Here is a 13,317-nt window from a genome sequence, read left to right on the forward strand (position 1 = left end):
AACAGAACAGGGAAACAGGTATAATGGAGTTCACAGCCTATAGGGAACCCAATACAATACTTAAGTCATGCTCACCGCTGCATTCAGAGCATGAGGGAGCTAATGTAGCAGTTGCAATAGTTGTTTGGAAACAGCTACGTGTCTGTGGAGTCACAGATCAGTATAAATACAATGAATTCACACCTCCTCCAAATACCTCCCATCCCACAGGTCCCCATTTTTTTGAAAGGGAAGAGACCTGGGTATAACTGGAGAGAAAGGACAGCTGGTGGGATGAGCAAGAAAGGAAAAGGAAGGTTCAGCTCTTCCCAGCTGCGTAAACAATCCTTAGCCTATGCTTGCAAAGAAATGTCTGGTGCGAAGATTGCACATTATTATTATTTTCCCGAGGACTATTTCATATGTCAATGTGTTAAGAGAAAGCTTCACTGTAGGTAACTACCCTGTATTTTACATCAACGTAACTATCATTATATAAAACTATATAGCTAACTTCAGTTATATAACCCTTATATTTAGTTTGATGATTATTTTTCAACGTTTAAGTCTACACAAATTCAATCTGAAAGACAGCAACACAAAAAAGTTGGTGAACATTTTGAAAGTGCAAAGCATAAGCAGTCATGAATAAAGCAGCTGCTGAATAGATTTATTCCTTAAACCAATGGGAGTAAAAACATTATCCTATTATGTGGCAACTTTTAGTTCCCTCAGTTTCAGCATTTCAATATATATTTTAAATGAATTGCACATCAATCTTTTTCTAATTACCAAGTGGCTCCATGCTCCTTTTGTAAACAGTAGTTACATTACGTACCCATTTATGCTCATAAGGGACCCTGAAGAAAAGGCCCCATTTCCTGCTACCCAGTGCGGCTCACTGTGAGAACAATATTTATGTAAGTTGCACTATCCCAAAGGAAAAGTGTGATGGGATATGACCTAATGTTCCCAGAGTACTGTAAAACTAATAATGGATTGCAGAAATGGTAAGGATATTTATTGAACTTGGGTGGCCATCAACATAACTGTGGACAGTTTGCAGACGCTGAAAGACTGAAATAACCCTACATAAGCAGAACATGTACCACGATGATAAAAGCCAATTTCTGTGTTAACAGTTCAGTTTCACTGGTACCTTCACTGCAAGGAAAGAGTTCTCAAAACTCAGGGCTTGGTTGAAGACACAACTAAGGCTGCAATCCTGTATACTCTTGCTTGGGAATAAGTCTATTTAAAGTCAGGTGGGCTTACACTTTCACAGACAAATATAACATTGCATTGTAAGTTAAGCCATTGGTTTCAATGGGATTCAAAAGATGACTAACTTTTTCAGGAATGGGACTTTTTCCCCTAGTAAGTTGAATGCAATTGCATCTTAAGGGGCTTTTGAAAAGGAACACAACCCCCTGGGAAAGGCCTCCCAAGACAAAACCCACTGAAGCAGGCAGGAGTCATACAGATTGTTCACAAGTCTTGCAATGGTTCAGAATACTCTAACAAACAGAGTCAAATTCAGCCTTTCAACCATTTCTTCTCGAAATTCACAACACATACATTCACTGTTTCACTTTGTATCCCCGATTACAAAGGTCCCCTTTTAATTTAATGTCTCATCTGAATAGGTTAGCACAGGCTCATTCTTTTTTCTGAAACATATTCCTGAATTAGAGAATGCTTAATAGTGATAATGTTGCCAATAATATAAGCATAAAATGCATAACATATAATTAATGTGAATAATGTTGTTTGTAGCTACAATGTTGTGGCTCAAATAACAATATTTCATAATGTTGAGTGCACTTTATAATAATCACAATGCTAAAACTGAGAGAATAAGGCTGAATTCCTATTTTAATAGAGTTTTCTGAACTGCTAACATTGCTTTGAGATAATGGCCTTGTTTTCACAACAATCACTATGAATGTGCTGATCTGGGCCACTTTGTCCTTTCTGCTACCACTGGAGAAAACAAACCTTGATCCCTGGCTTAGAGTTACTGTATTTCTGAACCGGATCCTTTTCATAAGCTTTGTTCTTGGCTTACTAAGTGTGGTTTGTTGTAGGAAAACCAGTGGGCCAATAGATGGTGTGGACAGGAAAGTGCCAGGTTCAAGATTAGATGTGCCCATTGCTCAACAGAGTTAAACTAAATCAAAGCGCTCCAAAACTCCAGTTAAACAGAGATTTAAAAATGGTGTTTAGATGCTTCCTCAGGTTCAGCCTAGCTGGGATCAACAACAGTCAGAAGGATGTAACCCAGGTAGAGGGTTTATGGGGAATTAGTGCAGAAGTCAGGGGGGGACAAGACCCTAAAACCTAAAACTGCAATTACATCCATTACTGGGAAAGATCATTAAAACTCCCCCACTGATGAATAGCTATAATGAACATAGTGTGTTTGAATAAGGCTTTTTGTTCCCAGAGAGCTATTGTTAGCATCATGACAAGGTGAATATGGAAATAGCCCATCATAGTTACTGTATGCTAAGGTTGAATAAATGAGCCATACTCAATTGCTACTGAATAGACTTCTGACCTTTGGAACAAACTGTAAACACTGACAATGATGAGCCAAACCAAGTGAACTGAATAAAGAAAAATAATTTAAAAAACTATTATAGTAGATTCTGTCCTAGTGAGAATCTTACTTTCCATTTGAGGCCAACACAATGAAACCCAACTAGTAGTTTTAAATAGGTTCCAGTTTATTCTGCCAATGTACATATGTTCCACTGTTTTGAAGTTTATATATTTCAGTGAATATGTATCAGTTTTACCACACATATTAAACATTTACCTTTAATAACCTAAGGTGTGTTTTTTTGTCTGAATTGGTAACATGGATTCATTCAACATCTGAGTTTTTCATAACCTGAAAACTATAGGTTATATGAAAAATCTGCTCTGCGTTAAGTAAAAAAACCAAATATTTATTTTGGTTGGCTCAGATGGTTTGTGGCTAAGGGTCGTTGCCCTGTAATCCAAGTGTGTTTTCATGGCTGTTAACGGAGGCTGTCACATGGAACGCTTTGCATTTTTACAAATAATTCCAGAAATTAGGTGTCCTTTTAGTGGTCAGGTCACTGTTAATAGGTTGTGCCAAAGACTTGTTCAAAGAATGCTAACATCCTGAACCCAAGGGCTTTGGACCTGATTTGACTTGCTGGATGAAAGTAAGAGAGTAGTATACAAAACCAGGGGAAATCAAGAAGGATTTGATCAAATGTTTGATCATCTGTTTCTTTGGGTGATTTAAAATAGACGAGACTGGAGGGATGTGAAAATGTGAATCTAAACCAAAACAAAGAAAAGCTGCTAAGAACTCATGGATGTGTGGGTGGGTTTGTTGTTTTGTGAGCACAGTGGGTAAACAACAACAACAACAAAACAAACCCCAGGAGTCTGTGTTATAAGATATGAATTATAAAGAGAAACTTGCTGTGCAGGCATGTTAAGTGTTCAGGGTAGATGTACAAACAAGCTCCATGTCATAAAACTTGAATATTAAACTATTAACATGGCCATTATAACCGCTTTGCAGGCATAAATGCAGCAAGAATGTGTAGGATCGAAAAGGAAGAAAACTACCGTAAATTTCTTTTTTTTGTTAAATTACCATTTCATCACATCATTTTGACTCATGCCTGTCAGCTCAGGAAATAGTCACAGGGCTGAATAATATAAATCTAGCTCTTTAGAGCTCAACCAGTCATATAAAATGAAACACATCTAAACTTTGCATGTGTTGATAAATGTCACTTAACGAGACTAATCCCAGTATGTAATGTATGCATGCATGTTATTGCAAGACTGTCCCTTCTCACTTATTAAGCTCTACAAGCCACTCCAGTTGTTTTACAAATGCTACCATCCCACCAGTTCTTTTAAATCTAGCTTTCCAGTTGACTGTTTATGTTTACGATGTGATTAAACAGAGAGCCAATTATATATAGAGAAATTAATAATCAGTGGGCTGGCCTATTCAATGAGTCATGCTAGAAATAAGTAATATTTTCAGGACACAAAGGTGAATTGTCCCTAATTAGAGCTAAGTAATGTTACTGTTTCTGTGTTTGGAATGTTACCGTGTCCTCTAGATCTACCCTAATTAAAACAACATTCCAAAGGTCAAAAGCTAACTTGCATTAATAAATTTTAAAGGCTCATAATTGCATCTAGTGCATTATTTTAATTGGTAATAAATTCATTCTTTGGAAGCTGGCATCATGACCATTACAGAAAAAAGCAAAAGGCCTGCAATGAAGGCCTTATAGCACATGAATCTCTTTATTTGAGTCTTTGGTTCTAATATCCGACTAGGAGAGTGTATGGACAGGATGAAACTGCACCTCCACATTATGTGATTGCTTACTTGTTGCAAAGACAGGAGTTCTATTTAGGCACATAACCCAGGATGATGGAACTTTGCAGCTAAAAGCAAATTTCAAAGTCTGGCATTATCAGCGCCTGTAGATAAATACCAAGGATTTCCAACGGCATTTTGCTCTGTTGAGTCTGTAGCCCAAAGAACATATTGTTGAAAAGCTCTAGGGAATAATATTGTCTTTTAACAACTACATTTTGAGAACTGAGTTCCTAGACTCACTCATCTACATGTAATTTTCACATGCTTGTTATTTTTCTATGGTACTGAACATTTGTTAGGATATTCCATACAATCTGAATTATTTGTGACAATAGAAAAAGTCATGCAACTATTGAAATATTTTTTCCCCCATGCACTGTGATTGGCAGCTCTGTAATTGTGGTAAGCTGCTTTGACCAAGGTTTCTATGGCAACCACCCTACAGTCAATTCTTACCTGTTTTCTGGCCATCCATTGTACTGAGCTTAGTCTCGTCAGCTACTGTTAAAAGGTAAATGTATAACGGTTAGCCCTGTTAGTGCCCACATCCCACATGCATCCACTGTTTATATTCTCTTTAAAGTTAGAGGACACTGGAAACATCATTCTTCATGCAAATAAGCAATGTTATGCAGACTATCTTGATGGGGCAAAATAAAGCCCGCCAACAAACCTAGTAACCGTCATGCGTTATGTCAGTCATTTCCATGTCACAGCCAAAAACAGTGTGTTATTCACATGCTAGCATACACAACTAGCAGAGACAAGTTGCCACACATGTCTGAATGCAGTGATTTGAGTTTTTAAAGCCCCACTGGCTCTTCTAAAAGCAATATGTATTTGCATACATTGAACTTTCATCTACTTAAAAGAAAGCCATAAAAGGCTTGGTTAGAAATGCTTGAGACATATGAATATAACAATTAAACATGGGGCAAGGTGGACGAAATAATTTTCTTTTCCTTCATTTAACAAAATCCCTGCAGGACTACAAGTTTCATCATGACACTCCCTTACTTACAGAAATATTAACCCTTCTGAGGATTCATACACCATACAAATAAAATGGGGGTGGCACTTTATTATATACTACCCATAAGCAAGCATTTATAAAATGTTCTCAGATTCTAGAATATAGTTCCTTACATGATCCATTCCCACAGCTGCTGATTAAATATGAAAATAATGCTGTTCATATGTATCCCATTACTGATTAAATGGTATCCTGTTTTGATTTTCTAAAGAGCAGCTAACTTGCTACTATTAACTTGTGCTTCGGTGAGAGTTGCTACGTATCAAATTTTACCAGTCACGGCATGTTATCAGCTTTCCACAAAGAAGAGTACTGCAGCACCATAAAAAGGTCATCAAATTCATCAAGTGATTGCATAAGTGGATATATATACAAATATCATGAGAAGGGATTTGGGGTGGGGGTGGGGGAATTTCCACACCATATATCTTTGGTCAGGGCCATTCCATGCAGCAGGTTTATTTTCTAGACAATACAGTGAAAGTATGCATATAAACACCAACTTGGATAGATACAAAGTGGAAGCTGCACATGATAATATCACGCACACACACACACAAACACACCATATTCTTCCATATACCGTCAGAACTTAGTGATTAAGCAGTCTATAAATCTTACTAAAATAAATAAAATAAGAAGCAGATTGGCAAGGTAGCCACAAGACACATAACAGGTCCAGCAGAGGGAGTACAAGCACACAACGTCCCCACAGGACCCATACTTGCTTACAGACTACAAACTGAAGCAGGTCCTCAACATCAGTGAATGAAACAGATACAAACCACAGTCTCCATACTGGCCAATGTTGTAATTCCTGCAACATCTGACATTTGCAACCCTAGATCTCAAAGGATACTGGGAATGGCTACCTCACTACAGAAACTAATAATCTCTCTTTACATGTTTATTTATACTATCCAACACTAGCAACCAGTAGACGATAATCTACTCTGATTGGATTGTACATTAATTTGTTATCTGCATAGCAACTGACACCTCTGTCACTGTCTCCTGCATTGATTGGCACTTTGTCAGCACCATGGAAAATATGTCTTGTAGTAAGTAACTCCTGAATGCCTTATCTGACCTTGTCAGCGTATCAATTCAATTCTCTAGGTGGGCATTATAGTTTGCAAAATGCTCAAGGTAAATCCTGCAGGTGTCCATTCCTTTCTGAAGGATCGGAGCAAAAAACAATGGTTGACCTTGGCTGTTGACAGTGGATCGTGTTCTGGGTGACAGCTGAACATGCATATAAGCATGTATACTGTTTTCTTTGTAAGTTGGTGTTTGTATACATAGTTGCACGGTGGAGCCAACTGGCCACATGGCATGATCCAAATATAGGTTGGGTTGTTCATATTCATTGAGCACAGTCTTTAGGTGGTCCCTCAACTTACGAATTTAATCCGTCCCGAATGCACATTCGTGGGTCAAAAAGTTTGTAAGTCAAAAAAGTGGTTTCCCATAGGAATGCATTAGAAACTGAAAAATTCATAAGTCGAGTAAACTGCATCTAAAATTCGTAAGTCGAGAAAGCCCCATCTAAACCACAACGGTTTTCCTTTCGGATGTTGAAAAAAAGTAAGCTTGCGGCCATTTTTTTTTCATTCGTAACTCGAAATTTCTTAAGTCGAGTACTTTGTAAGTCGAGGTACCACTGTATGTGCTTACACTACTCACCTTACTAGGCCTATTCATTGTGAGGGCCCTCTAGTCAGGAATGGATCATAGCCATTCTTGTCTTCATCCAATTGAATATAATATTTAATTGTGCTCTGCGTAGTAATTCAACACACGAGCTACTGCATCTTTCATGTCTTGGCATTTTTGGCTTCCTGAATCACACACACACACACACACACACCACCACCCTGGTCTTCCCGTTTCCATGGTTTTAATATCAATCCACTTATGTGCCACTTCATGCTGTTGAGGAAATGAACTCTGGCTCAGAAAACTTGCATCACAATAAATTCTTCAGTCTTTAAAAGGCCATGAGGCTCTTTATTGTTATTGTTGCAGCAGACTACCTTGCCTACTGCTCTTGAATTTGTCAGTGTAAAAACAAAAAAAAATTGTTATGTGATGCCCCTTAGGATGCAATCCTACACATTGCTTTTTTCTGGAGTAATCAAGATCAGTTTGAGGATGCCAAACCAGACAAGTTTTCTTTCTTTTCTTTTCTTTCCACAACTCAAAGCCCCAATGATGTTTGAATGTGGTTCTGAGACCTTGTGGGGGAACCAGGACTTAGGCTAGACCATGAAATGGAGTCCAGAGTGCACTGGACCAGATCCCATTGACCAGATCCCTAGGCCTGGAAAATCCAGAGAATTTATATTGTTTGCCAATTGCAGGAGCTGATGGTTGCAGGTTGGAGTTATGTTACAATCATTCCCAAGTACAAGGCCTTATCAGTGCCAAAACCAAACAGACGTTAGTTGTTTAGGAATTATTTTAAATGCAAACTTGAATTATTTGGCTTTTCTGTCTCCTGAAAAGTACCTCATCATATGCACTCACACATTCACATATACTGAACCATTGTATATAACATGCATCTGCACAAGCATAACGTTTGAAATATATAAACATTAAAATTGCACAGACACACATAATGCTCTTGGATCAGACCATATTAAGACTTCTTCATGCCACATATTGAATCCAGCTGCACGGACAAATCAAATGTTTGGCATAACAAATAATATAACTGCAACATGGAAAACAAACAGTATAATTAAAACCTGAAGAAACATGTTGAAATACAACACGGGGGAGGGGTAAAAAAGAAGACGTCAAAATTTAATACCTAAATCCATGCTTTTGGATTTCCGTGTTTTAACAAAGTCCAACTGGCTGGCATCTGAAAATTGCTTAGTGCGCTTTTCTGACATGCTCTGGCGTCCAAAACCCTCTCGCTGGAAGGCAAGTGCTGGATCAGCATCTGGACTCAGAGTGCTGTAAGGGAAAGGGGGAAATTAAAGCATTCAAAGCACACACCTATCATAGTTGTGTAATAAAATGTTTACGTAAAATATCAGCCAGCAACAATTTTTGATTTATTTATTTTTTAAATCATCAAGTGACAAGCATATTTGCAATGGGACTCTATGGAAAGAACAGCTGGGATTTCCACTTGAAGCATCCTCCACACTGTGTGGTTCAAGCTTTCACAGGGGTATTCATTCTGTGGAAATAAATAACTATGTATGTAACTCTGGAAGATTCATGTGAGTGGCCTGCTTTATGTGCATCATTGCAGTGTAACTATCACACCCACAGGGGCTGCTCCCAATGAGCAGAAAAGAAAGGTGTGGAATGTAGAAAAGATGAAAATAAAAGGAGAGAGGGACACCCACATTGCTGGGACCCAGATGGGGAAATGAGATGTTATTACCGGTATGTGCAATATGCACAATATATCTATAGTCTGATAAAACATAATAAATGAAACACAGTAACAAGTTACTAGGACAGTGAATGACTAAGTCAAAATTCAAAGGGCATATTACACAAAACAAAAACATCTCTCTCTCTCTCTCTCTCTCTCTCTCTCTCTCTCTCTCTCTCTCTCTCTCTTTTACAATAGCATTGTCCCATCATTCCTAACCACTGGCCATACTGGCTGGGCAGATGTGAGTCTATCCCTGGTTTGTTTCATCCCTTTCTCTTTTTCTGGTTACAGCAGTAATTTTTGCAACCAGGAACCACGTGACTGGATCATGTTATAAAGCAGCAATGGCCCAGTGCTGTGGGGACTGGCACTGCTGGTGTGGGATCATCATGGTTTTGAGTCCTGGAAGACCTGCTCCCTGCCTTGCAGGCCTTTTCCCATCTGATGTGAGAGGGTGTTGCCCTGAGTGACTCTAGCTCCAAAAGCTGAGGCTGCTGAACAGACTCTTGGGTTGGAGTATTGTTTAGGAGTTGTTGGTTTTTTTTGTTGGGGTGGGAATTGTTGCTGTTATTGATTTATATATATATATATATATATATATATATATATATATATATATATATATATATATATATATATTTCAGATCTTATGGTGATTACTGTACTGCATTTTGGTTGTGTTTTATTTACTGATCATGAATACTTTTGTTATATTTGTAATTATGTATTTTTTTCATGTTGCCAGCCACCTTTAGCATGGCTTTAACGATGGAAAGATGACATACAAATAAAATGATATACGTATGTATGTATGTATGTAACTTTGTGCTCTTCTCTCCTACATCATTACTCTACATTAGTATGCATCACAAGGACGAGATCATGCTCATGTAGCCATCTTGGTTTGCTTATTATCAAATTCCCATCCCACCCTTTCTCCATATTGCTCAGGGTGGCTTACAGGGCTCTGTGCCATTGCTTTTTTAAAATCCTCACAGCCACCCTATGTGGTGAGTTCAACAGGCTGGGCTTAGAGAGAGTGACTGGACAAAGGCTGTGTTGGGGCGTTTTAATTATTCAATCATATCTGTTCTGCTGCTGAGATAGTTAAAAAACAAACTTGGCAGCCTCCCAGGTCTTTTATTTGTGGCTATGCATGTGTAATTAAAAATTACTCCTGGATTCAATCATCTTTTATTTTCTAGCTATAATCTACAGCAACACACCAGCAAAAAAAAAAATGTAACAACCAAGATTTAGCAGTATCTGCAAAATAAAAAGCTTTTAAAAAAAATGTTAACAAGTGAAACCAATATTTTCCATATTTGAACCATATTATGTTCTTTTTTCTGCTCTCTTGGAGGCAAGGCAGCCAGCATTTTGTGTTAGGGCACCCTCACGGTGGCAGCTTTTTTGAGTTAGGCTATACCCTTGAAGAGAAGACTCCCTGGAAAAGACCCTGGTGTTGGGAAAAATGGAGGGCACAAGGAGAAGAGGACGACAGAGGACGAGATGGTTGGACAGTGTTCTCGAAGCTACGAACATGAGTTTGACCAAACTGCGGGAGGCAGTGGAAGGCAGGAGTGCCTGGCATGCTCTGGTCCATGGGGTCACGAAGAGTCGGACACAACTAAACAACTAAACAACAACAACAACACCAACACCATTGAAGGCAGCCATTTTGTGACTGGCACCCTTAGCACCTTCTCAAAATTTCCAATGTGCCACCAGACCTAAAAGGTTGGCAACCATTGTATTACACAGTGGTACAGTGAAACTGTAGTGAAACTGATTCCACTGTGCAAAGTAATCTGGGCTCTATAAACAATTATTTAGTTATCTATTTCTAAAACTAATAATGTTTTAGTGCTTTGTTTATCACAGATGTTACACAATGAATTTTATGCCCAGGATACAGTGAAAATGTATTACACAACTGATCAGAAGCAGTGTATTTCATCAAGCAAAACACACCTCAAATGGTAACAATTTGAACAGATGTTTATTGCAGGAACTAAAAAAGCACAAAAGTCAGTGAGTATAGCTAAGTAAAATTGCCAAATAGTGGTTCTTAATATTTCAAATTGATGCTAAAGTCACTTTCTGTCTATTATTATTGTAATTTATAAAACCAACAAGCAGCAAAGCGCATTATAACAACTAAAGCTTCTGGAACGACAGTTGACTCTTTAAAGAATGTAACCGTATTGTGACCCTCAATGTTATTAAAATTCCACTTATTAATCCTGTCTCATTGTCCCTTTGTTTTCATAACATTTTCATCAAGGATTAGGGAGATATTGTCAGGCTGGAAAAAGCTTACATTTTGTGCTGTGATTCAGAACAGCTGCCATTCTTGTTTGGATAACCCTTCATCCATATTCTTAACTTCACCCCTTGGTGCCTTGCAGCAAACTCACAGAATACACCTTTGTTTTACAAGCCTTCCTTTGTCCATTAGCAGCAGGAAATTAATACAAAAATCCACTCAACTGCTGTTTATTTAATTTCACTGGGTTTATTTTTTAACAAAAATAACGCAATCAACACAAGACTCCAAACCGATCTGCCCCTTTTCATAATTGCATCTCTGCATCTGAGAGAAAAGGCATTAAAGGTGGTTCCATAAGAAATTTAATGACAACTAATAGCTCTTCACTCTTTCTTCCCGTGTCAGGGAAATGTGTGAGCAGGAAAATATTCTGCATTCCTAATGTCAAAGATGAGTGTGTTTGTTTACATTCTGCTGAGGTTTCCTTGCCACACTCAAGTGGAAAAATCCATGCTAATACAATCTATTACATGCAATTTTGCATGCTTTTCATGATCCGACCCCCCAACCCCATCACAAATTTTTGGCTTTTAATGTATTTCCCATGTGAATAAAATGATGGGTGTTTGCAGGATTGAAATTGCAGTTGTGCCTCTTTCAAATGGGCAGGTCCAACATTCAGAAGGAAAAAACAAAAGTCATCAGCAAAAGACAAAAAGAAAGAAGCTGCTTTTAAGACAGCAAATAAACAGTTTCTTTAGATGGAGTATGAGCAAATGCCGCTTAACACTAATCCATACTGATATAGATATAGATAATAAATAGCTAACGAAGTACCAGTAACAAAGAGATACTTGCTGGTGCTAATTCTTATTAAGATATTGCTGACACAGTTATACTATACCCAGGAGAGTGTGGGACTCAGAAAAATTCTCATACTTCAACCTGCTTGTGTTAATTATTGCCACCACCCTAGCAGGGGGTTCCACAGAGAGGTCTTTTATTTTGCTTATTGCTGAACATAATTACAAGGCTTACAAATTAATGTCATTCTCTTGGATTAGTACAGATAGCACTACACAAAAATTATGCAATATTTATCCTGCAGAAGACAGTAAACAACCCAAAGCCAAAGTAACACCTATCCCCCACCCCCAATATATACACACAATGTGTATCGGTGCAAATTTATAGTCATAGTCCCCAGATTTGCAGATATTTTGAGGTGGGAAATGCATGCAACACTAATGTTTCACAACAAATGAAAATGATCTGTAGAAAACACAATTTGAAAAAGAGACAACACACATATTTTTGTAAACTAAGAAATATTTAATAATAATAATAATAATAATAATAAACAGCCCATCTAAAAATCCATGTAAAACATCACTATGTAGCAAAACTAAAGTAATTGAAGTTTTGAGGATATCACAGCTCTCTCTCTTAATTACCCGTGTTCAGAAAGTGGTGGTGGGGGATGAGTGTTCAGACCCCTGGGCTCTCACTTGTGGGGTGCCTCAGGGTTCTGTCCTCTCCCCCATGCTTTTTAACATCTACATGCGGCCCCTAGGAGAGATCATCAGGGGGTTTGGGCTGGGTGTTCATCAGTATGCGGATGATACCCAGCTCTACCTCTCTTTCAAATCAGAACCAATGAAGGTAGTGAATGTCCTGTGTGAGTGCCTGAAGGCGGTTGGAGGATGGATGGCAGCTAACAGATTGAGGTTGAATCCTGACAAGACAGAAGTACTGTTTGTGGGGGACAGGAGGCGGGCAGGTGTGGAGGACTCACTGGTCCTAAACGGGGCAACTGTGCCCCTGAAAGACAGGTGCGCAGCCTGGGAGTTATTTTGGACTCACAGCTGTCCATGAGGTGCAGGTTAATTCTGTGTCCAGGGAAGCTGTCTATCAGCTCCATCTGGTACACAGGCTGAGACCCTACCTGCCTGCGGACTCCCTCGCCAGAGTGGTACATGCTCTGGTTATCTCCCGCTTGGATTACTGCAATGCGCTCTATGTGGGGCTACCTTTGAAGGTAACCCGGAAACTACAACTAATCCAGAATGCGGCAGCTAGACTGGTGACTGGGAGCTGCCACCGAAACCACATAACACCGATCTACATTGGCTCCATGTACGTTTCCAAGCACAATTCAAAGTGTTGGTGCTGACCTTTAAAGCCTTAAACGGCCTCAGTCCAGTATACCTGAAGGAGCGTCTCCACCCCCATTGTTCTGC

General features: G+C 38.8%; 1 protein-coding gene across 1 annotated transcript in view; it reads right to left on the minus strand.

Moving 5' to 3' along the window:
• PARD3 (par-3 family cell polarity regulator) overlaps positions 1-13,317 on the minus strand; it is a 561,410-nt gene that overhangs the window by 165,114 nt on the left and 382,979 nt on the right. The window contains exons 17-18 of the mRNA XM_035129013.3: positions 8,221-8,369; positions 4,826-4,870 (exon numbers count right to left, since the gene is read on the minus strand). Of these exons, the coding sequence (XP_034984904.1) occupies positions 4,826-4,870; positions 8,221-8,369 (194 nt within the window). The remainder of the gene's footprint in view (positions 1-4,825; positions 4,871-8,220; positions 8,370-13,317) is intronic.

The sequence above is a fragment of the Zootoca vivipara genome, chromosome 11, assembly GCF_965207765.1.
Source record: "Zootoca vivipara chromosome 11, rZooViv2.hap1.1, whole genome shotgun sequence".
Classification (NCBI taxonomy): domain Eukaryota; kingdom Metazoa; phylum Chordata; class Lepidosauria; order Squamata; family Lacertidae; genus Zootoca; species Zootoca vivipara.